This window comes from Phascolarctos cinereus, unplaced genomic scaffold, assembly GCF_003287225.1.
Source record: "Phascolarctos cinereus isolate Bilbo 61053 unplaced genomic scaffold, phaCin_HiC Scaffold_1;HRSCAF=81, whole genome shotgun sequence".
NCBI lineage: Eukaryota > Metazoa > Chordata > Mammalia > Diprotodontia > Phascolarctidae > Phascolarctos > Phascolarctos cinereus.
In genome coordinates this window covers 286,959,184-286,984,805 of record NW_027555514.1, presented here as the reverse complement: position 1 = coordinate 286,984,805, position 25,622 = coordinate 286,959,184, and the positions used below count along the sequence as shown (strand labels likewise).

The 25,622-nt window shown below is 48.5% G+C and overlaps 1 protein-coding gene across 3 annotated transcripts in view; it reads right to left on the bottom strand.

The window, feature by feature from the left end:
* SCUBE1 (signal peptide, CUB domain and EGF like domain containing 1) overlaps positions 1–25,622 on the bottom strand; it is a 257,400-nt gene that overhangs the window by 57,262 nt on the left and 174,516 nt on the right. For all 3 annotated transcript variants that reach the window (XM_020982814.2, XM_020982816.2, XM_020982815.2), the window contains one exon: positions 10,650–10,766. In XM_020982814.2, the coding sequence (XP_020838473.1) occupies positions 10,650–10,766 (117 nt within the window). The remainder of the gene's footprint in view (positions 1–10,649; positions 10,767–25,622) is intronic.

Sequence of the window (25,622 nt, the reverse complement as noted above, 5' to 3'; positions counted from 1 at the left end):
TTTCCACTATACCAAAAGTGGTTTGGCGTCAGGAAACAGAGGTGGCCAAGGCTGTTGGGCTGTTCAGAAGCTGCAGCGCATGAAGACTGTCTTCAAAAAGATCGTTAAAAGGAGCTAAGCTTGGTGACATCCCCACAACAACCAGAGAAAGTGCCTGGAGCGACGGGATGGAAGTTCTTGTATGTGGCACAGCCCGAGGCAGGTGTCACTGGGTAGAAGAATACATGTTGGGGACTAAGATGTAAGAAGATGGAAAGGGAGGAGAGGGCTAGGCTATATTCAAACTCTCTCTCCTTTTCCTCAACCTCTCCTCCAAGTCTTCTGCTTTATGAGAATTCCACGAATTTCTAGCCCAGTAAGATGATTGCTCATCAGTCAGAAAGATGCCTTGCCAAGTCCAGTTACAAAGGCAAGAGGTTAATGATCTGGGCTTTCTGATCTGAGGCTGCTAACCTGATTCCCACAGATAAGTGAGCCCTGGGATTGGGTCAGTAGTCCAGTGAATCTCTGGGTGTTGTGTGCTTTACCTGGGATCCCCCAGTGTTTCTGAAAGTCTCCAGGACACCAAAATCTTCCCATCATTCCCCATCTGTCTGGAAGCCTATGCAGAGCCTTCAGTGTTCAGTACTGGAGATTCCCGGATGTGGCTGACTGGGAAGCCATGGCAATGAGACAACCCCACTGAAGTATGTTTGCGTAAGCTCCAGCCAATTCCCGGAACCCAAATGGAGCAGGGTTTGGGCTTAGGCCGGCGGCAGAAGGTTAAGAAGTGTCTTAGTGGGCAGGGAAGTTAAGAAAATGCCGATGTTTGAAAGGCAGGAGGCACCGAGATGGGGGCAGGGAGGGCAAGGGGGTGGCGGGCAGAGCGCTCTTCTTGCTGTCTCCTGCCTTCTGACTAGATGGCCGCCTGCTGCAGGGGAAGGCAACGGATGCAGAGAAGAAAGTTTCATGCGCTTCCTGGCTCAGGCACTTGCTAGCTGGTGGCTGCTCGGAGCCAGTTTCCTTATCTGTAAAGCTGATGTTATAATGCCAACCTTACAGAGAGGGCTGTTAGGAGAGAAATGCTCTGTAAACCTTGAATCTGTGGAAATGAGAACTCTTCGCGTTAGGTGTGATGCAGCAGAGCAGCTGACTTTTAAACAAACACGTCCAGGTGCTCGACCAGCTTATTCCCAGACTTGGATCCCAGTACCTTCTGACTGTCTCCCAAAAGCAAATCCATTCCTCCAGGATGAAGATTTGTTCCCAGTATTGGCATTCCCCAAGCTTGTCATTCAAAGCCCTCCATATTCTGGATCTTTCTGACATTTTCAGCCTCATTTCATGGTGCTCTCTTTCCAGAACACCGTGAACTAGTGAAATGGGGTCATCATTTGTTCCTCAATCTTGTTCTATCATCTCCAGCTTCTGTCCATTCCCAGGGACCATTCCCATACCTGGGCTCTACTTCCACTTCCTCTCTACCCATGGAAATCTCTTTTCTCCTTTGCGATTCTGTTCAGGTGTCCCCTTCTCCACAAAGGCATTCCCGACCTTCCAAACTTCTCCTTCCTCAGATTTCCCTGGGGTACCTTGTCTGGGTCTCTTCTTTGCCCTGGTCCATTCTACGTTCATGATACTTAATCTCTGCATTTGCCCCATCCCCCATTAAACTGTGATCTCCTAGAGATGAGAGACTTTTTTTTATCTTTGTAGCTCTCCCAGCCATGAGCACACATTTAATAAATGTTCTGGGGATTGAACAGAATGAAATGAACCACTGTCTGAAGACAGTTTCCAAAGCAAAGTCCCCTAAAGGTCTGCGCAATTAATTGTTCATTTGAAGGGGACACAGTCATTGGTGAAAAAACACAATTCCTCCCTCCCACCCCTCCCACTGTCTCTTGCATTGAAGTCGCCCCCAACATGTTGGTCCTATTTGCTCTTTACTGTGGGGATGGGGAGGGGGGAATTGGAGTTTCCCCACTGGTAGCTAACAAAGGTCATTTTGGAAGGGGCCATGAGCTATCCGCATGGAGCAGAAAACTATCCTTCTGCCACTGTCAGTGACCTGCCTGAAATAATACGTTTGCAAAGCACTTTACCTGACCTTGCTGGAGCCTCCCAACAGCCTTTTGAGCTTGGAACTGCTAGAATTATGAGCCTTATTGTACAGAGGAAGTTAAAGCTCACAAGAGGTTACAGAGCTAATTGGAGTCCAGAGGTGGACTTCAAAGTCCAGCTGATTTCTGGCCCTGACTCTTTCTGCTCGCTGCATTGCCTCTCTCTGCTGGTGGTCGGGGAGCTGAGCTTAGCGTCCGAGTCTGGGGTCTGTTCTTAAAATAGCATGGATTCTAGAGTATAGGCGAGCCATCGTGTTGCATCAGCCAAGAACAGACATTGTCCTTGGCCCACGTTGGGCAAGCTGCCACTCTAGAGTGCTGCACAGAGGCATCCACATGGTGACGGCTTCAGTCTTCAACATGACTTAGAGGCGTGGTGAGTGACAAATAAAAGAAAGTGGTTGGTGGCACCTACCACCAACACAATTCCTTGACGGACAGTCTCATTAATAAGAATGACTCTATCTGGAGATAAATGTTAAAAAATGGAAAGATTCAACAAAAGTTATGCTCGTTTGGAAAAAAAGTTGATATTCAGTTTAACCTTTTTGTCCTCTTTGGGTGAATGCATATAGACTTGTCTGTTTATGTGTCTGATCTTGCCAGTAGAATATGAAATCCTTAAGGGTAGGGACTGTGTGGTGGTGTTGGTAGTTTCACCTTCATGTCTCCAACACTGGGAATATTCAGCACAGACCATTACAGGAGCAGAATGCTAGTTGGGTTGGGTTCTGTTTCCTTTTATCCATGCCCCATGCATGTTTTAATTACTACTGGGCTAAGAGAACCCTCAAAGGGGCAATCTTGAATTTGCCCTGAATAGCTAAGAAATGGTCCATGTGCTGCACTCATTTTAGAAAGTAGAGAAAGTCCCTGAGCAAGTTGGGAAGGTGCTCAGCAGAGGACCGATGGGAGGGTGAGGCTGGAGGCAATCAGAGTCAACGGGAGGCGTGTATGGAAGCCTTGAGAGGTGGGGCCAGCGTTTAACAGAGCGGACCTGGTGTCTACTGGAGACGCTAAGAAAGGATGACTGGAGAGGAGGCGTGAAAGGCAGTGACCTGCTCGGAGGCCTTGGGAGGAAACCATGGGCCTGGGGCTTATTTTAAAACCTTCTCTAATGTGGGAGAATAAAAGGAAAGATCCTTTAAGGAGAGGCAGTGGAGGTGCGCTAGAGGCTTCGCGCCAGGGAGAAGAAGCCTTAGACCTGGCATGTCATGATTGTGTGACATTGGGCAAGTCAAGTCATGTCACTTAACCTTCTCTCGCCTCAAGTAATGTCTTTAAGACCGAGTTGGAGTGTTGCTGCCCTGGTCATGTCCGACTCCTCATGACCCCATTTGAGGTTTTCCTGGCAAAGATACTGGAGTGGTCTAAGCAGGTGCCAATCTGCACAGAGACTTTCCTCCCCAGGAGTTTCCTACCCCAATGAAATTACACACCTCCCTTCCCCCACCCTGCTTCCACATGTGGAATAGTGAAAAAATACCTGGATTTGGAATCCAGAGAACTGAGTTCCAATTCTGGCCATGTGATTTACTGGCTGTGAGATAAGATACCTCCCTTATCGATGAAACAAAGAGGATCAGGAGGCCTCTGAGATGCCCTCTAGCTCTAGATCCTCTGATCTCCCTTTTATCTAGAGCCCTAAGAACTACCCAGAGCCCAAATTACCAGTCTCTTCCTCATTCTACTTCTTATTCTGAATGCTGACCCTCATGTATCATAGCATCCTCAATGTCTTCGGATTCATCGCAGCACAAAATCAGTTCATGCTCAGTGTCTTTGTGGTTTTTTAATTTTTTGAAAATTGTTTGTCCATTTATGGTATAGATGGTACCTACTAATAAGACTGTTTGGTTGACCAGGGTACCACCATTCCCCAAGTGTTTTGGAAACACATCTGTTTGCATGTGTGGGTAATGTGTATCTGCATGTGTCTGCATACTTTAATCATCTGTACCTGTGAGTTGATTTACATGGGTGGGTATACTCTTCATTTGTTTGGATCCACACCTTTTAGTTGGGTCTCACGAGTTGCCTTGGCCAAAAAGTCTGCTTGCCTGGTGGCCTGACGATGGCATCTTGCTGCACTTAGCTAGCTAGGCCTCTCCCCAGATGGGAAACACACACTCCATCCCCAGGCCCATCCTTGAAATCTTTTTCAGCTTAGCATCATGTTCTGATGGCAGAGTCTTTGACAAACCAGGATCACCCATCCAGGGGTAGGGAATCTTTCGGCCTCAAGGCCACACATGGCCCTCTAGGTCCTCAAGTGTGGCGGCCCTTTGACTGAATCCAAACTTCACAGAACAAATCCTTTTATGTGGCCTCGAGGCTGCAAGTTACCCACCCTTGAATGCTATGAGAAGTCATAAGACTTGAGTGGAGTTCTGTGCAGACATGAATGTGTATGTGTGTGATAAACTCAAGATAAAACGAAAACATTTTAGGAAAAGAGCAAAGCAACTTTTTGTGACTTGGGAATGTTCTCTTCTCCTAACAAGGAGAAGGTTAGCTAGGATTGGCTTAAACTTTTTATCTGGAGCTGGGTTACACATACATGTATTCATTTATCCAGTTAATAGCAAATGAAATGCAAGGCCAGGAGAGGTCATATCAACAAGACCTGTCCCTCTAAAGCTGTCTTAGGCTGACTTCTTTTTTTTCCTCTCTATACTTTCTCTTAGGGATCTCATCAATTCCAATAGACTCAATTCTCCCCTTTATGCCAGAGATTCCCAAACTTCTCTCTCCAGTTTGAATCTCTTCCCTAAGATTCAGTCCTGACTCTGCCTTTGCCTACAGGACATTTGCTCCCAGATGGCCTACTAAGACCCCAGATTCAGCGGGTCCAAATCAGAACTAGACATCCTCCCCTCTCCACCTGCCCCTCCTCTTGCTTTCTCTCTTTGTTCAAAGAGCATCACCACATTCCCAGGGATCATCCAGAGTTGTTTTGGGTTCTTTCCTGCCTTCCTCCCCCTCCCCAGGGCCCCAACATCCAGTCAATTGCTGAGGATCAGTTCTGTCTCCACATATCTGCTCCTTACCCCCACCTTCATGGCCCCACCATTTCAGTTCAAGCCCTCATAATGTCTCACCAAAATTATGGCAATACCCTCTTCACCCGATCAGCAAGCATATATCAAGCACCTACTGTAGTTACCCAGCTGGGGACATAAAGACACAGATCGAATGGCTCTCCCTTAAGTAACTTACATTCTTTTGGGGAAAAAACAAGGCACAAACATAGGCATAGATACAAGATACAGAATGTCCCAAAAGGCCTGACTTAAAATGGCCCCAAGACTTTTGGGACAGCCTCTATACACAAAGAATACAGGGTACAGAGGACTTGGGGGAGGGTCGGGAGGGCCACATGAAGGAGGGAGCTCTTGAGCTGAGCTTTGAAGGACCACAGGGATTCTAAGAGGCAGAGGTGAGGAGAGAGTGTCTTCCTGGCATGGGGGAGAATTTGTGTCCATGCACAGAGATGGAATGTCATGTGTGGGACTGTCTGGATTGTAGAGTACATAAAAGGGAAGTAGGTGAACTGACTTGTAAGAGGCGAGCACCGCCTTCAAGGGCTCAGAATGCCAAACAGAGGGCTTTGTATTTGACCCTAGAGGCAAGAGGGACTGAAGCTTCTTGAGCAGGCGAGTGACCTGGTTAGACATGTGCATCATTTGGGAGCATCACTTCAGCCACTCTGCATGGTCCAGATTGGAGGGTTTGGAGGCTACTGTAGTGATCTGAATTGATGTGAAGAATGCCTGGTCTAGAGGGTGTGGATGTCAGGGAGGTAGAATTGGCAGAACTTGCCAGCTAGTTGGATCCAGTCTAAGAGTGTAAGTGCCTCTCTTGGGCAAAGCGCTGGGCTAGGTGATGAGGATGCAGAGCCAAGAAAGGTCCCTTCCCATCAAGACTTCTGCTGGGGCTTCAAGGAGGCACAAATCTGTAATCAGAGAGGCATCCACATGTGGGTGTGCATATCTACATCTATGTGCTAATTTGAGGAGGAAGGGGAGAGCCTGAAAATGAGGGGGAGCAGGACAAGCGTCCTTTCCCTCAGATGAAGTGTGTGCACTGAGCCTTGAAGGAAGCTGCTGAGGGTCCTTGGAACATAGAATGTCAAAACAGGGAAGAATCTTAGAATCTAAAATATGAGAATTAGAATACATCCTAGAATCTTAGGATTTAAAGAACAGTGTGGTAGCTAGAAGGAAGCTTAAGACAAAGAATGTTGGAGCCAGGTAAAGACTTTGGATGTGGAATATAGAATGATAGAGGTAGAAGAGACCTCAGAGAAACTAGGCCACTCCCCTGGTTCTATAGAGGCAGAAAGTGAGACCCAGAAAGGGAAGGGGTTTCTCGAGGTCACGCAGCTAGAATCTGGGTTTCAGCTGGAGCCCAGGGCTCCTGGCTGCCCAGCGTGATTTCCAGCACACTGCCGTGATTCTTCTCTTCTCGTCAATGGCACTGCTCCAAACCAGGGGTTGAATCAAACATTTGGAATTAGTTAAGGAAGGCTGAATTTCTAACCTTTTCATCATTCTCAAGAGAGCCAATTAAGCAGAAAACAACACTCCTTGGACATCAAAAACTCTGCCCAAAGAACAGAAAGACTCCAGGATTAAAGGCTCGTGCAGCAAGATTCCCATTTAACAATAAAGGTGGAGTGCTTAGGGCAAATCCTGTTTGGGGTGCACTAAAGTTCCCTCTGGCTCCCCTCAAATGATATGGGTAAAACAAATCCCCAGCAGTTTGGCTCACATACTTTGCACTCAGTTTTTCATCCTTAGCATTGCAAAACACCTGTCATCTCTCCCCTTCAGAAACACTCCCCAGCCTTACCTCGCTTGCTCCTTGTTCTGTAACACTGATTGCATTCTCTAAGAGTTATTCAGTAGTTTCAGTTGTGTCCAAGCCTTTGTGACCCTATTTAGGATTTTCTTGGCAGATACTGGAGTGGTTTGCCATTTCCTTCTCCAGCTCATTTTACAGATGAGGAAACTGAGGCAAACAGGGCTAAGTGACTTGCCCAGGTTCACACAGCTAGTCAGTCTGAGGCTGAATTTGAACTCAGGTCTTCCTGACTCCAGGCCTCTTCACTGTTCGACCTAGCTGTCCTCTCTAAGAGTAGAACTTTCATAATGAGAGGTTTTAATGACTGTTCCTTTGAGATTCGGAAATATCTCTGGATTTGAATTCAGAAGACTAGACCTTCCAGTGCTTTAGTGATTACTACTCTGAATCCAAGGAGCCTTTTACACTTGGCAGTGGCTTTATTATCTTCAAATTTCCATCTCATTCACTCTCTGTATGACCTTGGATACGTCTCACAGCACTGGGGAAAGAGCCATGGGCTATCCTGAGTTCCTGGTCTTCAGTTCAAAGTCTTCAAAGTCATCTATATGCAGATGGGTCTCAGCTCTGTTTGTCTAGCCCTAACCTCTCTCCTGTCCTCCAGTCTTGCGTTATTAACAGTCCGTTGGATAATATCCCACAGACATCTAGACTCAACAGGTCCAAAACAAAACTCATCATCTTTCTCCCCAAACCCTCTCCTCTTCCCAGCTGTAGTATTCCTGTGCAGGGCATCACCACCCTCCCAGTCACCCAAGCTCACAGTCTTACTGTCTTCCTTCTGCTGCCCACACATTTGTGATCTGAGATCCCCATGCATTTATGCTGCCTGTAGTAGCTGTGTACACAGCCGTACGTATGCTGTCTCTTCCTTTGGAATGTGAGCTCTCAGAGGGCAAGGACCATGGTTTTTTCCCTTTGTCTGTATCCCAAGTGCTTAGCACACAGTGCCTGGCCCATAGTAAGTGCTCAATAAAGGTTTGCTGACTGATTGATGAGTCCCATCACTGAATGGTCTTGGGCAAGTTAGCAAAACGAAGCCTCGGCTTCCTCATCTGTAAAGTGGAGACAATAATAATTGTACTACCTACTTCATCGGGTTACTCTGAGTAAGGATCAAATAAGATGATGGATGTGAAAGGGTTTGTAACCAGAAGTCCTTCTACAGGTGCCTACTTGCTTAATGTTATTAGTAGGTTCTGTGAAAATAAGATGTTAGGCAAAACATTATGGGGGTGGGAGAGCAGTTAGATCCTCAAGAACAGCATTATGATTTGGAAGAATTGAGAGAGTTGTGTTCTGAGTGTTTAATAACTGAAACTCTACCAAAGACAAGTCAAATATTTAAATTCTCTAGTGAGGAATGCTCTGCCTTCTTCAGTCTCAACGCAGGAGTAAAGGGGGGACAGGAACAGGAAGGTGGGGAGGAGGAAAATAGGAGAAAGACAGAGACAGAGACAGAGGAGAGACAGAGACAGAGAGAGAGGAGGAGGAGAAATGAGTTTGTGAAGTCAGGCCATCAAAGATTTGCACCCTGACAAACATATCCTGTCAATGGCTGCAGATATGCAGGCTGGAAGTCTAGAAACCAAATTAGGTTATCTCTAAGGTCCCTACCTTAAGGCAGCTAGGTACAATGGATAGAATGGCAAGCCTAGAGTCAGGAAGACCTGTGTTCAAATCCAGCCTCAGACACGGACTAGCTGTGTGACCCTGGGCAAGTCACTGTCTGCCTCAGTTTCCTCATCTGTAAAATGAGCTGGAGAAGAAAATGGCAAACCTCTCCAGTATCTGCCAAGAAAACCCCAGTGGGGTCACAGAGAGTGAGACAAGTCTGCAAAAGGACTGAGCAACAACAAAGGTGCCGGCCCTCTACCGTTCTATGTCCTCAGGTCTCATCTAGATCAAAATTCTGCGGTCAGAGTGCTTCCCCATTCAGATGGTCTGTGTTCTAAGGCCTCCCTTCTTCTCCCTGTTCTTCTCTAGTCCACTCTCCTCTCTCCCTCTGAAGCACTTCTGAGCTGCCATGCCTGGGCAAATCGCTGACCCTTTCTGAACCTCAGTTTCCTCATTTGTCAAATGTGAGAGGTTACACTAGATGGCCTCTCAAGATCTCTGCTCCCTCTTTGGTCTGTAATCCCATGATCTCTCTAGGAACTGGAGGTGACGAAAAACAAGAGACGGATAAAACTGTTAAAAAGATTACTTGGTTCCATACTGGGAGCTACTTAGAAATGTGACTGTCATTGTTGCATAATAATAACTTGTGTTTATGTTGTCCTTTGTAACTCCCTTTTAGGCGATGCAATCTGACCATTCCTTTTGGCATAGGAGAAACTGAGGCTCAGACTGGGCCATCATCACGTAGCTGGTAAATGCCAGCATCCACATTTGAACTCGGCTCTTCCAGTTCCATGCCCGGCTCTCTTTCCATTAGAGCAGGCCTCTGTCTGCCCTGTGCTGCTTGTGGGCAGAGGGCAAGAGAAGAGAAGGATGTTGAGGGCCAGGAGGGAGCTGAGGGACTATCACGCCTTTGCTTTCTAGAAGAAGGAAATGAGGACAGGGAAGGGGGCATTGCCGCCCCGTAGGAGGCGGCACAGGCTGAGCCCCAGCAGCAGGGAGTGATGGGTGAGGAGAACAGAAGCTCCTGGGGGGCAGGGCTTGTTTTATGAGTAGGTCCTTTGTATCCCATCGTGCCTGGCTCGTGGTCAGTACCTAATAAATGCTGGTTGGTTGATGGATTCCATTCTCACATTGCTCCAACTGTAACAGTAACAGAGACTCTCCCGTTCCTTTTTTCCACCAGTGAAATGGTGCACAGCCCACCTCCACAGCGATGAAAACCCAACCACCTGATGTCCTTATTTCTGCAGTTGGAAGGTGGCAAGAACCATCCTCCCCACTCATTTTCCAGCTCCATGGATACCAGACCATCCCATTCCTTCATTTCTCCACTCAGACTGATTCTTGAACCATCTTCCTTTCTTACTTCACCAACCAAACCCGTCATAGACCATAGACCTGTCTTCAGCCCTCTCTAGGTTGCACTACTGACTCTTCTTCTGGGGACTTTGTCTCAGGTACCAGGCCATCAAAATCTCTTCATCCTGGAAGCTCACTCCACCCCTGACCTACTTCTCACATTGAAAGTACCCTCCGTCCCCCTGAGGCCTCACCCTCCGATTGGCTGGCTCCTCCCAGAACCTCCAATTTAAGGAGGAGGCCCAGGCCCGCGATATCTCCATTCCTCTTCGGGCTGTGCTGCTGATGCGGATGCATTTCCACGTCTAGAGCTTTCTCTGCCATGCACCAAATACCATCCCCTTCCCCTCCCCTCCCCCATTCCACCCCCAGCCCTTCAGCTCCCCTTCTAAGTGTTGTCTTTCCCATTAGAGTGCAATTTCTTGAGGGCAAGACTGCATTTATGCTTCTGTTTGTATTTCCACTGCCTGGCACGCAGTGCTGACTGACTGACCACTCTGCTTCCTTACCTCTTTCACTATTATGATTCAATAACCTTATTTATATTTCCAATTGAAATACAGCACAGACTGCCAGACACCTAAATTCATGTTTCTCCACCTGGAATTATTAAATGTCTCCTGTCCCCCCACTTCTGTGGTTGGAAGATGAGAGAACCAAACTGGATCCCAAGGCCATTCCTGAGTGACTGTGACTTACCTTTGCACGTCTTCCCATCTGGCTGCAGGGTAAACCCCACCGGGCAGCTGCAGCGGACTCCTGTGGCTGTGTCCTTGCAGGTGCGGTCACAACCTCCATTGTTGACAGCACATGTTTCTGTGGAGGCAGAGCGAAGAGAATGTTCAGGCACCGATGCCAACCTGCTTGTTTCAGAATCGTAGAATCTTAGCCTGAGAAGGGGTCTCCGAGAGCCTCTGGCCCACTGGGAATCCTCCCTGTTGCATCCCTGAAAACTGGCTGGTCATCCAGGCTTGGCTTAAGGACATCAGGCCTAGGTCCCAAAGCAGCTGACCTGCTTCGTCAGTGACAGCAAACCCAACTGGCCACACAGATGAGTGTCCTTGCTAGTTTAGCCGAGGGGGCATCTGCTCCAAAGGGCAAATTTCTAAACCCTTTCCTTGTTACAGCGCAGGTTCGGAGCCAAGATAGCCTTCCCCCAAAACTCCTTTAGAGTCCAGGAACAGTGCACAGGAGCAGAAACAGTGGCTTTGGATTTCTAACAAGGAGAGGTCGGGAGGGAAAATACTAGAAGCCACAAAAGAGTTAATGGGAAATGAGCTCCATGCATCACTTTGACAAGAGTCTACAGGCCTGATCTTTTCTCACTGAGCTACAAGCAAAAGGCGTCTGGGTTTTGTCCACTTTAAGCTTTTCTGCAAGTTGAAAGGAGCTGGAAGGAGCTGGGGAAGGGCATAGCTGAGGTCACTGAACCCATTCTGGGCTGTGATACTGAAATTTCCCAGGGCTTGCCACAAAGACAGCGGCCAATGTGGGCACCCATTGGGCCCAGGCTGTAGGCCAGGGATGGCCCAGCCTCCCGATGGTGGCCTATGGGGGAGAGAGCTACTCACCCCCCCCCAAGAGACCCTCATCTCCTTTTCCCACCTCCTCTTCTCCTCTGGATGGCTAATTAGGTGTGTACATTGTCCAGGCACATCAAAGACATTCTAGTACTAAATAGATGGCTTTCTCCTCTTTGATCCTCTGTAGAGCAGAGTGCTGAGGATGCCAGTGGGAGTTATTTTTAGTTTTTTCTCTTTTGTTCTGTTTTGTTGCAGGAAGCTCCAAGCATGTTTATCTGTCAGGCAGCTGCCAGTGGCCAGAGAAATCTGCCTCTACCTGGGAATCTGTGACAGTGTTGAGAAGCCCACAGAAAGCATGGCGGGCCTTAAAATAACTAGCCACTCGCTCCAATTTCTACATACATCCAAACAGATGAGGACGGGCTAAAATAGCGTGGTGAGTTGGGTGTTTCCCCCTTCACCCTCCATTTTGGTGGGAGTTCTAGAAAAGGGCATGGCCAGGAACATGGAGAAGGAAAAGAACCCAACCCTTAGGAGAAACCTTTTAGGACTAGATTTCTCCAGCCAGTGACACCCTGCCCCCAAGCCCCGGCCCATCATGTTGGAGTAGACAGAAGGCCACAGAAGAGCAGGATTTGAATCTTGGCTCTGCTGTGTGCTCCCTGGGAGCCTGAGTGAGCCCCTAGCTCTCAAGACTGCACTGCCCTCCTCCACAAATGGTGGTGATGGTGCTGGCTCACTCAGGTCCCAGAGCCATTGTGAAGAGAAGCCTGTGAACACTGGACAGGAAGCTCCTCCTCAGTCGTGTGATCTCAAAGGCCAGCCTGTTCCGCCTCCACTGAAGAAGGCTCAGTGGCTTAAGGATCTCAGGCCTGGTCTCAAAGCTGCTCTGCCCTTCCAGCCTCAGTGTCCCCATCTGTAGAATGACTGGATGACTTTGCTCTCCAGCCTTCTCCCTTACAGCTTCCCTAGATGAGCTGTCTGATCCTTTAAGCAGGGTGGCTTCACTGTCTTCTCCATGGGTCCTCTTAATGCTGCCTGCCCTTCAGATCTCCACCCTGTCTCCAATGCCTTCTCATTTTCACTCTGCCCCTACTTGTCAAGGCCCGGCTCAAATGCCGTCTCCTTCAGGAAGCCCTCCCTAATGACCCTCCCCTACAGGCTTCACTTTGTCTTCTTTCTAGTGTCCTTATACAGCAGTATTCTGAGTCTACTTGTCACAGTGTGTGGCTTAACTGCCTTCAGCTGGGAGGCCTGTGAGGGCAGCATCGTGTCTCAGCCAAATCTCCCCTCTTTCCCCAGCATAGGGCTCTGTGCAAAGTAGGTGCTTATATTTGTATGGTATGGCAGGAAGTTTGGACTTAACGATCTTGGATTCAAACCCCACCTCTGTGCTTCCTGCCTGTGTGATCCTGGCCATGTCACTAACCCAGACTCAGGTTCATCATCTGTGCAATGAGAGGGTTCCACCCGATGGCTTTGTCAGTCCCTTCCAGCTCTGTGTGTGTGTGCGCCTATGATCCCTCCGCTCAGGTGGGATTCCCTTTCCTTGAACTCTCAATTCAGTTCAACAAACATTAAGCATCTAGAGGTCCTGTGGTCCTAGGCTCTAGGGTTACAAAGACAAAACACTAAACAGTCCCTGCCCTCAGGGAGCTTACACTCTATGGGGAGAAGGACACATATACCGATATATAAATGAAGCAAAGTAATTTCCTTCCAAGAGCAAGAACAAGGAGGACAGTCAAGGCAGGCTCTCACATCCTTCCTGTAGACTTCCATGGGCACTTCTACTTGGGTTCGGAGTTTAGAAAGGACACTGTGAAACTAGGGAGTGTCCGAAGCCTGGCAGCCGTCTCGGGTGCCAGCCTTGCTTGCATGTGACAGAAGGACCAGCTGAAGGAAATGCAGAGGTTTGGCCTCAAGGAGAGAAGACCAAGAGGGACAGGACAGTGGTCTTCAGGCACTTTGGCATCTGTCATATGGCAGAAGAATGAGGCTTGTCCTATTTGAGCCCAGAAGAGAGGACTAGGAGCCATGGAGGAGGGTAAGGGAAGAGGGGAGGCAAAGCCTGGCGGGAAGGAGTTACCAAGAGGCCTGATGTGGGGAGAGGCTTCCCAGCTGTCAGAGCTGGCTCAAGCTGGGATGATCTCCTTGGGGGTCTTCCAGCACCATCCGGATAACTACTGGGGGGATTCCATTCAGGAACAGGCTGGAAGATATGGCTTCAAAGCGCCCCCAACAGCTCTTCTCTTGCCTCAAAGAGATAGATTTGTTTTGTTGACTTTCCCTGTCCATGGCTTCTCTGGAATATTTTATTCCTGTGTTTCTCTTCCCTTCCCTTGAAGATCTCTGGTGAGAAGTGCTGTCCACTCCCGGGCCAAATGGGAATCATCTAATCCTGAAGCTGGCTCTTCAAATTCTTGTGTAACCTCTTCCAATAAGGAGCTCGTCCTAAGCCTTGGGGCACTGGTCGGCCCCTCTGACCCATGCTTCACTCTGCTGCTGCTTGAGGAAGTTTGATTATCAAACAGTGAGAGGTATAGTCACCATGCTCCCAACATGTAGGGCTCTTTGTCTTAATTCATGTTCATATTTATCAGTAGCTGCCTCCAGGCTCTTTGTGGCTGAGGCACAGCTCGGGTTCCTGGACACATTTAGGTGAAGAAGCAGGCTGAGTCCATTACAGTGTGTGTTCATGGAGAGGTCCTACCAGGTGGACTTTGGGGAAAGGCAGACGTTTCTTGGAGCTTTCCTCAGGCTCCTTTTCCAAGCCAGCCCGAGGACTGAGGGCCCTCCTCAGGCCCTTCCTTTCCTGCCACAGCTTGGTCCTGTTTTCTCTTTCTCCTTTTGTCTGTCCCTGGGCTGTCAGTTCCTGTTAGCTCAGCTCATGATGTCTCTAATTCTTTCCTTGCTGGGCCCTCAAAATCTCTCTCTGGTTCTGAGACAGCTCCTCATTTAATATGTGTTCCTCAGAGTGTGACCCAATCCCTCACTCAATTGAAACAGACTTCTCACCGCACCCAACTGAAATATTTCCATTTGATTCAGGTGGTGGCCAGGCCTTGTTCATTCCTAGTTCTGGTTGATGGATTCCATCCAAATATGGTTCTTAGCTAACAAAGGTAATTTCTTTTAGATGGGGTGGGTTAATCAATGATCCCTACCCTCACACTTAAACACAGGTATCATGTCCCCTTTTCTAGGAAGAGAAGGGAGGCTCCCTGGATTGTGAGGACCTTCCCAAGAGCCTCAAAGAGCCCTATTCATCACATAATATCCTATGTCATCAGCAGCGGTGTTTGTGTCTTATGAGTCACTAGGCTGTGAATTAACGTGTGGCCTGTCTGCCGTCTCTGAGACTTTCAGCCTGTAAGAAAACCCTTCTCAGTCATTGTTTCCCATCTACAGATTGAAGAGGCTGGAAGAGGTGACTGCTAAGGTTCTTTCCAGTTCTAAATCTTATGATCGAAGCTTTGTGTTGAGCACAATGCTGGGCACGGAACAGTGCGTGTTAAATGTCTGATGAATATAGAATGAATGGCTGAACGGGAAGGTCTGCTCCAAATCAAGTTCCCTTAATCCACAAAAATAGGCCTGAACAATCTTTCACATGAAGAGCCTCCCCTGGGAGCTCTGAAGATCAAAGCAAATGTTCCCCCCCCCATCCCACCCCCTTCCAGGTGTAAGTCATTAAGATTCCAAACCAAGAAAACGTGTCTCCGACATAGCCCTTGCCTGGGCTAGTCCTAGGGCCTTTAATCTGCCACTTCCAGATTGACAGTGTTGGACAGAGGGCTGACTTTGTTCTGTGGCCGGATTTGGAGGAAGAGGCCCTGCGGTCAGATTCTACCTTGGCTCTTCGCTGCATGTACAAACTGAGGGGGAATCCAGGCCTGCTCTGGGCTGCAGTTTCCTTCTCTTTGGAATTAAGGCTTTGGCTTAGATTCCCTTGAAGGTCCCTACCTACTTTAAGTGAGGATTAAGTGAGATACAACGTGCAAAACACCTCACAAACCTTAAAATGATGTGGAAATTCTGTTATTGTTGTGACTGTCATTAATATTCCATACCAACGGCACATGGGAGCTGCTTGCCAACCGGAGCAGCCGGTTTGCTTTGCCGACATCCAATTACACAGAGCAGATAAACTCTTCCCTCCAGTCCCTGTAAAGTCCCTTCTCCTTCCTGGCCTCCATTTCCGCTACAAGAGGAGAGGCCTGGAGTAGATGGTCCCCAGTGAAATCCCATGAACCTTCTGATCATCTGACCAGAAATAACCCATCAACCAACACGTATTTAATGTATACTATGTGCCAGACACCGTGAGCTGTATGCATTGGAGATCCACAAACATTAGTGGCCCCGTTCTTGAGAAGTTTGCATTCCATCCAGGAGACAACATATACACAAAGAAGTACTTAAAATCAGTCCAGAGTGATTTGGGCAGAGAAACATTGTGCCCAAGAGAGGCTGAATGAGTCTCCTTTCTAGAGGCAGCTAAGGGGTGCTACAGAACATAGAGCATGTGGGGCCTGCCATCAGGAAGACTTGAGTTTAAACCCAGCCTTAGGCACTTACTAGCTGCATGACCCTGTGCAAGTCACTTAACCCTGTTTGCCTCAGTTTCCTTGCCTGTAAAATGGGGATCCTATAGCATCTCCCTCCCTCAGTTGTTGTTAGGATCATATACAGAGCACGTGCTGATAAATGCTTATTTCCTCCCTTTATGGAACAAGATTTCAGGGCCTCTGAAAAGCTGTCTTCCCATCTGTAATTTTTCCTCCACTCACTCAGTGGATGAAGCCTGAAATTCTGCTCAATTATTCTATCACTAAGCATTTTCTAAGTGCCTGCAATGTGCCAGGCATCCTGCCATGAGGCCATCAGCCCTTTAGCATAGGGTTTGGAGTTCTAGTAAGAAATCCCTCCCCGGGGAAGGCTGGTGCTGGGAGTAGTCACTGACAGGTCAGTGTGCAGGTGACTCTGAGAGCTGAGGATGAACAGTGGGAGGGCCTGGAGAGCCCGAAAGAGACAGGCTGGAGGGGGGTCCCTGAGGGCACCCAGGGCTAGCCGAGCTGAAGAGCTGCTGAAGGCATGGGGGACAGTTAGCTTCCAGAAGAGCCTTGGGCAGTGGGCCTGAGCATGGTCTCTGGTGGCCTTAATCTTGGTGCCTAAGATGACTCACCCCGATTTATCCTGTCTGCATATGATTTTACTTGGCTGCTTGTGTGACATGTCCTCCATTAGACTGCAAACTCCTTGTTTGTATCCCCAGTGCTTCACCTGGTGCCCAGTATACAGTGGGCACTTAATGAATGTTATTTAACTGATTGCCTGAAGGACTGTCATGTTTAAGAGAGCACAGACTTATTCTGAGTGGGGAGCACCAGGACCAAGGAGATGGAGATTTGAGGGGAGCCACTTTTGGCTCTGATGGCTCATGGAGATCTCTGGTGGTGCATGGAGACCTCTGGTGGTGCATGGAGACCACTGGGGGTGCATGGAGATGACTGGTGGTGCATGGAGACCTCTGGTGGTGCATGGAGACCATGGGAGGTGCATGGAGACCACTGGGGGTGCATGGAGACCTCTGGTGGTGCGTGGAGACCTCTGGTGGTGCATGGAGACCTCTGGTGGTGCATGGAGACCACTGGTGGTGCATGGAGACCATGGGAGGTGTATGGAGATGACTGGTGGTGCATGGAGACCTCTGGTGGTACATGGAAACCACTGGGGGTGCATGGAGACCACTGGGGGATGCATGGAGACCTCTGGTGGTGCATGGATAAGCTGCTGTGGAAGAAGCAGGGGCTTGCCCCCTCAGCAGAGGCCCTTTACTGCATGCTGGCTGCCCATTTGCAGGGGAAAGTATAGATGAGCTTCCTGCCAGAGGGGAGAGCTTGGCCTCTATTAGGTCCTTTCTCCAGCAGCTCAGGCCCTCTGGAATGCCAGGGTAGGTGAGGCTCGGCTTGAGAGGGCCTGTGGGAAGAAGAGGGCAGGGATGTTGTGGGGAGACAGACTTTGTCTCCATGCTCTATTCACTGTCCGGGCTTGGAAAAGACCTGTGACCTGATGAATTCTGCGGCCATTGTTATAAGGAGAGGTTAGGCTGTGCCATAAGACTGTGGGCAGAGTCTTCGGTGAACAAGGAGCTGGAGAAACAAGGCACCTTCCTAAAGTACTGGGCCTGTGTTCAAAGCTGACTCCGCATCACCCTGGGCAAGCTGCTTAGCACTCTGCATCTCAGTTTATCATCATTAAGATCACTTAAATTTGTGGGATTCTGCGGTACTCACCTCACTGGGCTCTTGTGAGGTGCCAGTACAGGGCGCCCTGTACAGCATTTGGTCAGCTTGAAAGCCCCACAGGACAGGGGCAGGGCCCTGGTTCTGGAGGCTGAGAGGCTGGGTTCAAATCCAGCCCCTTGAAGATAGTGCCTGTGTGACCCTCCCTGGGCCTCCATTTCCTTATCTGTAAAATGAGGGGTTGGATTTGATGGCCTGTGAGTTCCTCCCAGTTTGAGATCCAGTATCTAATAAACGTCAGTCACTATGATCTTCTGATCTTTTTCAGTGGAGTTCGGGTAGGAATGGTCTTGGGACCAGTTGCTCCCCTGCTTTTTTCATGTTTGAGGTTACAGGGCTGGTAACATAGGTGGCTTTTGTAGTGGACTAAAAGTCTCAGGAGGTGAGCTCAGAGCCGGCCCTTGGTCCTCCTGCTCACTTCAGGAGTTACCCTTGGCTGGTAGCCACGTGATTGGGACCTCTGTGTAGCTTGAGGAGAATCCTTAGCTGATGGGACAACATCTGCTGAGAACATCGTTCTTTAGCTTTTATGGAGCAATAATCAATATCCAGGGGATTGTGACGACAGTGAGTTTGTGGTGATGACCGGTGCCAGGGCACTTTGCTGCGTTCTCTGGGATATTTAGAGTCACTGTCATTATGATGATGATGATGATGATTAATTTTATTATCAGTGGTGGCGTCCTGTCCCAATGTATATCACTACCACTACCACAAATAGTGCTATTCAAAGCGTTTTTCTCAAAAGAACCCTGGGGTCTGTAGTTTGAGAATTATGGTTCCATTTTACAGATGAAGAAACCGAGATGGAGTGATCTCCCCATGATCACACAGCTAGTCAGGGTCAAGGTCAGCACTTCACTCTAAGTCTGCTTCTTCTTCCACTACTGCTGTTGAGAAAATTAGTAGTAATGACAATAACTCAAGCTCCTATAGCGCTGTTTGGCTCATGACACAGCCTAACTCACAACAGCCCTATAAAGTGCAAACAGTCCTGTCGTGTCCATTTTATAGATGATATAACTGAGGCTAAGAAGGCCAAGTCAAGCCCTTTTGGACCTTGTGGAGTCAGAGGGCTGGGGTTTGAATCCTGCTTCTCTTGCTCCATGTATGACCTTGGGCGAGCTTTTGGACTGCTCTGGGCCTAAGCTGCCTCTCTACAAAATAAGGGGCTTGCAGGAGAGCCACTCTCCAAGGCTCCTCCCAGCATGAGCCACAACTTAAGTCCTCATCCCAAGTGGAGGCTGCTCAGTGAGTCCGCGTGGGGCTCTTTCTGCTGGAAGCCAGTCTGCCGTGCGGATGGTGCACGCTGGCGAGGAAGGGGCTGGAGGAGATCGGAAGTGCCACATGACCTGAGCTAGAACCATTTTTCTCATCTGGCTTCAGTGGCTTTAGGTCGTGCATCCCTTTTCAGTGCTGAAGGAGGAAAAGGGGCCAAAGGCAACCCCTAAGACAATGATGACAATGATTTTTCACCCCATCGTGCAGAACTTCTTGGAACGCTCTCCCCCCGCCTTTGAGGGTGGAGTAGGACAGTGGCCTCTGATAGCAGTCACGAGGAGGTTATTGTATTGTCGGAACGTTGGACGCAAAGTCAGGGGGTTATTCGCATTCCAGCTCTGCCCTTAGGAGAGAAGCGTTCTCTGCTAAATCCTTTGGTCTCCCTGAGCCTCAGTCTCCTCATCTGTAAAATGGTGACAATGACATTTGTACCATCTAATGGATGGGGTAGCATGGCAATCAGTAGCATGGTATTCACAAAATGCTTTGTAAACACAGTGCATATAAGGGTAAGCTCTTACTATTACTGTTGTTGATATAATTACTGAAGAAACCATGGAGTTGTCGAGTTAGAGGGGACTTCCAAAGTTATATAATCCAGACTTCAATGAAAGAAGAATTTCCCCTCTCCAGTAACTATGACAAGTGGTCATCCCACCTCTGTTTAAGACTCCCAGTGAGGAGGGACCTCCCAGGGATCCACGTAGGAGTCACTTTCATTACTCAGGATTTTTCCTTTTTGTTGTTATTCAGTCATTTCAGTCATGTCCGACTTTCCATGACCTCATTTGGGGTTTTCTTGACAAAGATGCTGGAGGGGTTTGCCATTTCCTTCTCCAGTTCATTTTTACAGATGAGGAAACTGAGGCAAACAGGGTGAAGTGACTTCACCAGGGTCACACAGCTAGTAAGTTTCTGAGGATGGATTTGAACTTAGGTCTTCCTGACTTCAGGTGTGGTGCTCTGTCTACTGTGCCACCTAGCTGCCCTAGTACTGTATAGTAATATACATACATACATATATATATGTGTATGTGTATATACACACAGATACTTGGTACTATATGTATACTGGAAAGTCCTGCATATATTCTCAAATGTAATAAAATGCAATCTTTTCCTTCTATTCATCTGCGGGCCCAGATTGTTTTCCACCCACAGGATCTGCCCAAAATGTATGCTTTGATGGGCCAATAGGTCTGCACTTGCTAAAATTTGAGTAATGGATGCTTCTGTCCATTTTCTTTCTGTAGTGTGGATGGTCAGAACAATTTCTTTTATATTCTTGTGGATTCCAGGGAGGAGACTTTGTAGCATTCCTGGGCTCGATACAATCAGTAATGCGTCCTATGAGAGTAGGAGCATTTGGGGAAACCCCCATGGATAGAGGACCCAGACAAGCTCTGCACAGCATCTTTCTGGCTCATCCTCAAACACAGTGTTTGGGCAGAAGCTGTAGTTATCTTTGAGGCAGTGATTTCCCTGAACTCTCTGTGAGCCCTGCAAAGTGGCTGGCCTGGTATCCCATGGGGCCATCCTCCTTTTTGCCTGTGGGCGCAATGAAGCCAGTGCCTGGCCTTGGCTCTGAGGAGAGCCAGGGCACATCCTGCCTCGGATTTACAGCTTCTACATGTCTTTGGGTTGCATGGACAAGGACAACAATCCTGTAGTTGTGGCTCCGTTCTAGGTCTGCATCTCCTCAGCTGTACAAAGACTGCATCTTGAGGACCAGGAGTTCAATCCGTGTTCAGAGCTCATCTCGGAGTTGTATCATTTGGAGCCCCCATTTCCCGCCTTTATAGCGGCCACCATCATTGTAGAAGCAGAGAGGGACTGCCCAGGCCTGAGGGCTGTGTTGTACTTTCACCTGTCCACGGGGCACCTAGACTAAAGGACCCACCCCCTTCTAGAAGGGTGACTGATGATGAGTTTTGCTGTGCCCAGGCAGTCGGTCATGGAAACTGTCCTCTGGGCTGTGTGTATCTAGAAGGGATCTGCATCCTCTCTTCCTGCTTTGTTGGTCTTACCAGAGTGTGTTCTGTGCCAGCAGAACCTTCAAGAACCTTGGGTCACCCTGAGATCCTGAGCACATGTTGGAGGACTTGAACATAGATTCTGGGGACTTAGAACATCTATTAATGAAACCTGGAGACTGCTGTGGCATCAGGGCCAGGGCGCTGAGCTGAGCCAGGGAGAATAGCTTCAAGTCCTTGAAACTTAGTAGGTGTTAAATAAATGCTTACTGGATTGAATTGGGAATGGTAGGAGATGAGCTTGATGAGACCTAAATGGACTGCAGACAATAGGGGGTCACTAATGTGACGGGATCTGTGACTTAGAAACACCATTCTACACGTGAGGCAAGTATTTAAATAAAACTCAGGTAGTGACTCTGAGTGTAAAGAACCCTGCACAACCACGGCCTTTCTGAGTCGGAAGAGATCTCCAGTTACTCCAGCTCATACCTGAACAAGAGTCTCCATCATCACACACATGTCAGGTGTTCCTCTGGCCACTCTTGGGACCCTCTTACCTCAAGACTTTCAGGGCTTGGCCACGAGAGTGAACACACCCCACCTCTGGGAGTGAACTCACCACTCCAGGTGGCTTCTGCTACACAACTTGTTCGGCTTGTTCCAAACAGTGCCCCCTCCATCCAAAAATTAGGCTTTCTCCTAACCACTTATGAACATTAATGAATAGAAAGCACTTGTCAAGGTGCATAGGTTTTCACATTACCAGCCTGAGACAGTGAAGAGCTATTAAAGTCTCTGAGAAGCTTCTCTGGTTCTGTTTCAGCCACTTCGAAATCAACCCAAGGGTGAAGTTATTCCAATTGCCGAGGGCCACGGGTCTGATGGCTCCTAGTGCCCTACCTCCCTGGAGCACTGAAGAAGTTTTGCCACAGAAGTTTTTTCTCTTCCTTTCCTGGTCACTAAGCCTCCGATTTGTGGTGGCTGCCAGTGGGTAACAGACCACAGGTTATATGACAGATTTAGAACTGGAAGGAACCTTAGGGGCCATCTAGTTCAACCTTTCATTTTACAGAAGGGAGAACTGAGGCCCAGAGAGGCGAATGTTTGTCTTAGTTCCCAGGTGATCAGTGGCAAAGCTGGGATCTGAGCCCTGCTCTTCCAACCTGGCATACAGGTGTTCTTTTCAGCCTTCCTCAATGACTACCATGTTCCCCTGGTACCATGTTTGGCATATTCTAGTCAGTATTTAGGAGGTGGCCTCAGATTGGGGTGTTTTCCTGGTATGAGTCTCACTTCTTTGGGTCTTAAAGACTATAATAGTAAAGAACAATGCCAAGTTCTCTGACTGGCCTGTGTTTGTGGGGTGCAGGTTGTACTTTAGCTAGCTCCCGCCTACCTCCTCAGGCCACCCCGTATCACAGAACAAGCCACGCATTCTGAGGGGTGAAATAGGGGCGGACTTAGCCCAAACATGCCATCCACCTGCCCAGAGTCCACTTTGTAACACAGAGTTAAGCATGACCTTGTGTGATGGCCAAATAATGATGGAGGAGAGAGAGGGAATGAGAGCAAGAATAAGGAGGAGGCAAGAAAATGTCCCCCGACCTTCAAGTCCCAGCTCAAAGGGTTACCTCCTGCAGAAAGGTTTGCCTTAACCATTCAGTTCAGTAAGTACTAACTATGTCCTTCCTATGCGCCAGGCACTGTGCTCAAATGAAACAGTTCCCGCCCTCAAGGAGGCTAGATGATGTGAACCTCTTTGGCCCTCATTCTTCTGAACTTCTCTAGACCTTACAGTCTCTGCCTCACATTTCAGCCTGGAATTAGAGACACTGTCTGCCATTGCTTGCTCGTCTTTTCACATCCACTCTCCCCAAGTGGTCAGGTCCCCTCTTCCTCCCCTCCCCTGGTCCCCATTGTGTGTGGGTGGCCCCCAGGGCTCTGTCCAGGCCCTCTTTTCTCTTCTTTCTCTACACTCTTGGCGAGCTTATTGACCCTCACTGGTTCACTCTAACCATGAAACAGCCAGTTTTCAGATTCCCAATATCAATCCCCTGTCACTGACTTGAATTCCACTTTTATGTCAGTGCCGTCTCTAATTGGATTTCCTGTAGGACCAAGACTCATCATCTTTCCCTTAACAAACATCCTCCCCCTTTTCCAACTTCCTTTTCCCATGCTTTGCCAGCTTTCTGCTTGGCACTCCAGTTTGCCACTTCAGTCCTCCTTGACTCCTCTCTCTCCCTCACCCTCATCAGTTGTCAGCCATTCTACCTCCACAATATCTCTTGGGTTCATCCCCTCCTTTGCTTCCATGGCCTCCATCCGAGGACAAGCTCCGGTCACCTCTACCCTGGACTATTGCCATAGTGTCCTTGGTCTCCCTGACTGGAGTCTTTCCCGTCACCATTCACACCCCCCTAGCTGCCATAGACAGGTTGAATTTTCAACATGCATGTTGACTCCCATTTCCTCACCTTGCTTGCCTTGACTTCTGAGTATGTGCTCCTTAAGTAAGTAGATTTTTTTTGTCTTTATATCCTGCCAGAAGCTGAGCAGGAGCTAAATAAAGTCTTGTTGAATTGACTCTTCAGGGGCTTGTTTTTGTCTTTTGAAAAATGCCAGGGGATGATATTGTCTGTGTCTATCCCCTATGAACCCTGCCCTCCTCATGAATCATCTCTGTAAGATCTGCCACAAGCATCATCCAGTCTCTACCCAGTGTTGGCCTGATGGCCAATGTTAATGAGAGCAAACCCAGGCTGGCAAGATCACTCATTCTGTATCCCCCAAACTGGGGACCCCCAGGACTCTGTTTATCAGTTAACATCACAGAGGCTGTTCTTGACTATGTGGGAAGTCCTCAGTAGGATAACCTTTCCCAATTCCTCATATAGCCAGAAGTAGAGAATTTGAAAGCTGGAAGTAGCTCTGTCTAACCCTCCTTCCTCCCTGCATTCCTCTCTATCTCCCTTCCTTCCTTTGTTGCCCTGCCCCAATGGAAACCTGTGAGAATGAAATGAGTTAACATACCTAAAGTGCTCTGCAGAGCATCAACGCTCTCCATGAGCTGTGATTAGGCTATTATTATTAGCTGTCACGAGGCCCAAAGAAATCAAGGGGCTTCTTCAAACTCATACAGCTAAAAAGTGGCAAAGATGAGTATACTGTGTTACTATTGGATGAGTCACTGCCTCCCTTTGGCCTCAGTCCCCTCAACTATAAAATGAAGAAGGTTGGAGAGATGATCTGTAAAGTCCCTTCCAACTTGGACATTCGTATTCTATATCAATCTACCCTCCACTGACTCCACTCACTGTCCCTGGAACATTGGAAACCCAAACACCCTTCCCTGGCCACGATTCTTCTGTATGTCTTCTCTCTCCTTTAGAGTATAAGCTCTTTGAGGGCAGGGACTAACTTTGCTTTCATATTTGTATCCCCAACACTTGGCATAGTGCTTGATGAATTCCAGGTGAGTCCTTCCCTTCCGGGATGGCCTGAATACATGGTTGGAAGGGAGTCTGCTGTCCAAGAACAGCTCATAGCCTAATCCGGCTGGAACACAGACTGGGTGAAGAATAGAGTGCAATCATTCTGGAAACTTGGAGTTTGTGTTTTCTCCTAAAGGCAGTAAGGATCCATCAAAGCTTTCTGAGCAGTGGAGTAATATGGTGAGAGCTGGACCTTAGCAAGGTGCTCTTGACTGCTTGGAGAATGGGGGCTTGGAGAAAAGAGACCGGAGGCAAGAAGAGCAGTTGGGAGGCCATTGAAGTAGCCTCGGTGAGCAATGACGGAGGCCGAAACAAAGGCAGAATGAGTGGAAAGAAGGGGGCAGATTCTGGAGAGATTGTGGAGGAAAAAATGAACAGGACTTGGAAAATGGGTTGGCTCTGTGGGAGCAGGAGGAAGGGGCCAAAGGTGACCCCAAGCTTAGGTGCCTGGGAGGATACAGGGTCATCAACAATAACAAGGAAGTCTTAGAAGGCACAGAATTTTGGAAAGGATGATGAGCTCAGTTTTGCACATGTTGATTTTGAGATTCTGATGGGACTTGGACAGGAGGAGCTAGAAATCAGGGGACACATCAGGGCTGGAGCTGTCGATTTGGGAGTCATCAACATCACCGAAACCATGGAGGGATGAGATTCCCGAGGGAGGGAGTATACAGAGAGGAGAGGAGAGGGCCAAGGGCAGAGCCCTGCAGGGCACTCACACACAGGCCCCAAAGAGCAAGATAAATCAACTAAAGAGACTGAGGAACAGTCAGACAGGAACAGAACCGAGGAGAGATGGTCCATGTGAGCTGAAGGACAGAGTGGCAAGAAGGTGGAGGAAGAGAAGTATAGGACAATGAGCTGAGAAAAAGCCACTCCTTTTAAGGAAGAACCTCATAAAAATGGAAACACCCAACAGTGGTATGGATTTGCTTTGGCAGAGAGCCAGTTCTATGACACTGTGTGTGTGCATGAGCAGAAGCTGGATGGCCAAGAGTTAGGCATGGTCCAGAAGGGATGCTTGGACTGCTGGGCTTCTCGGGTGCCCTGCCGGCTGTGCTCTTGGACTGCCGGGCCTGGCTCAACG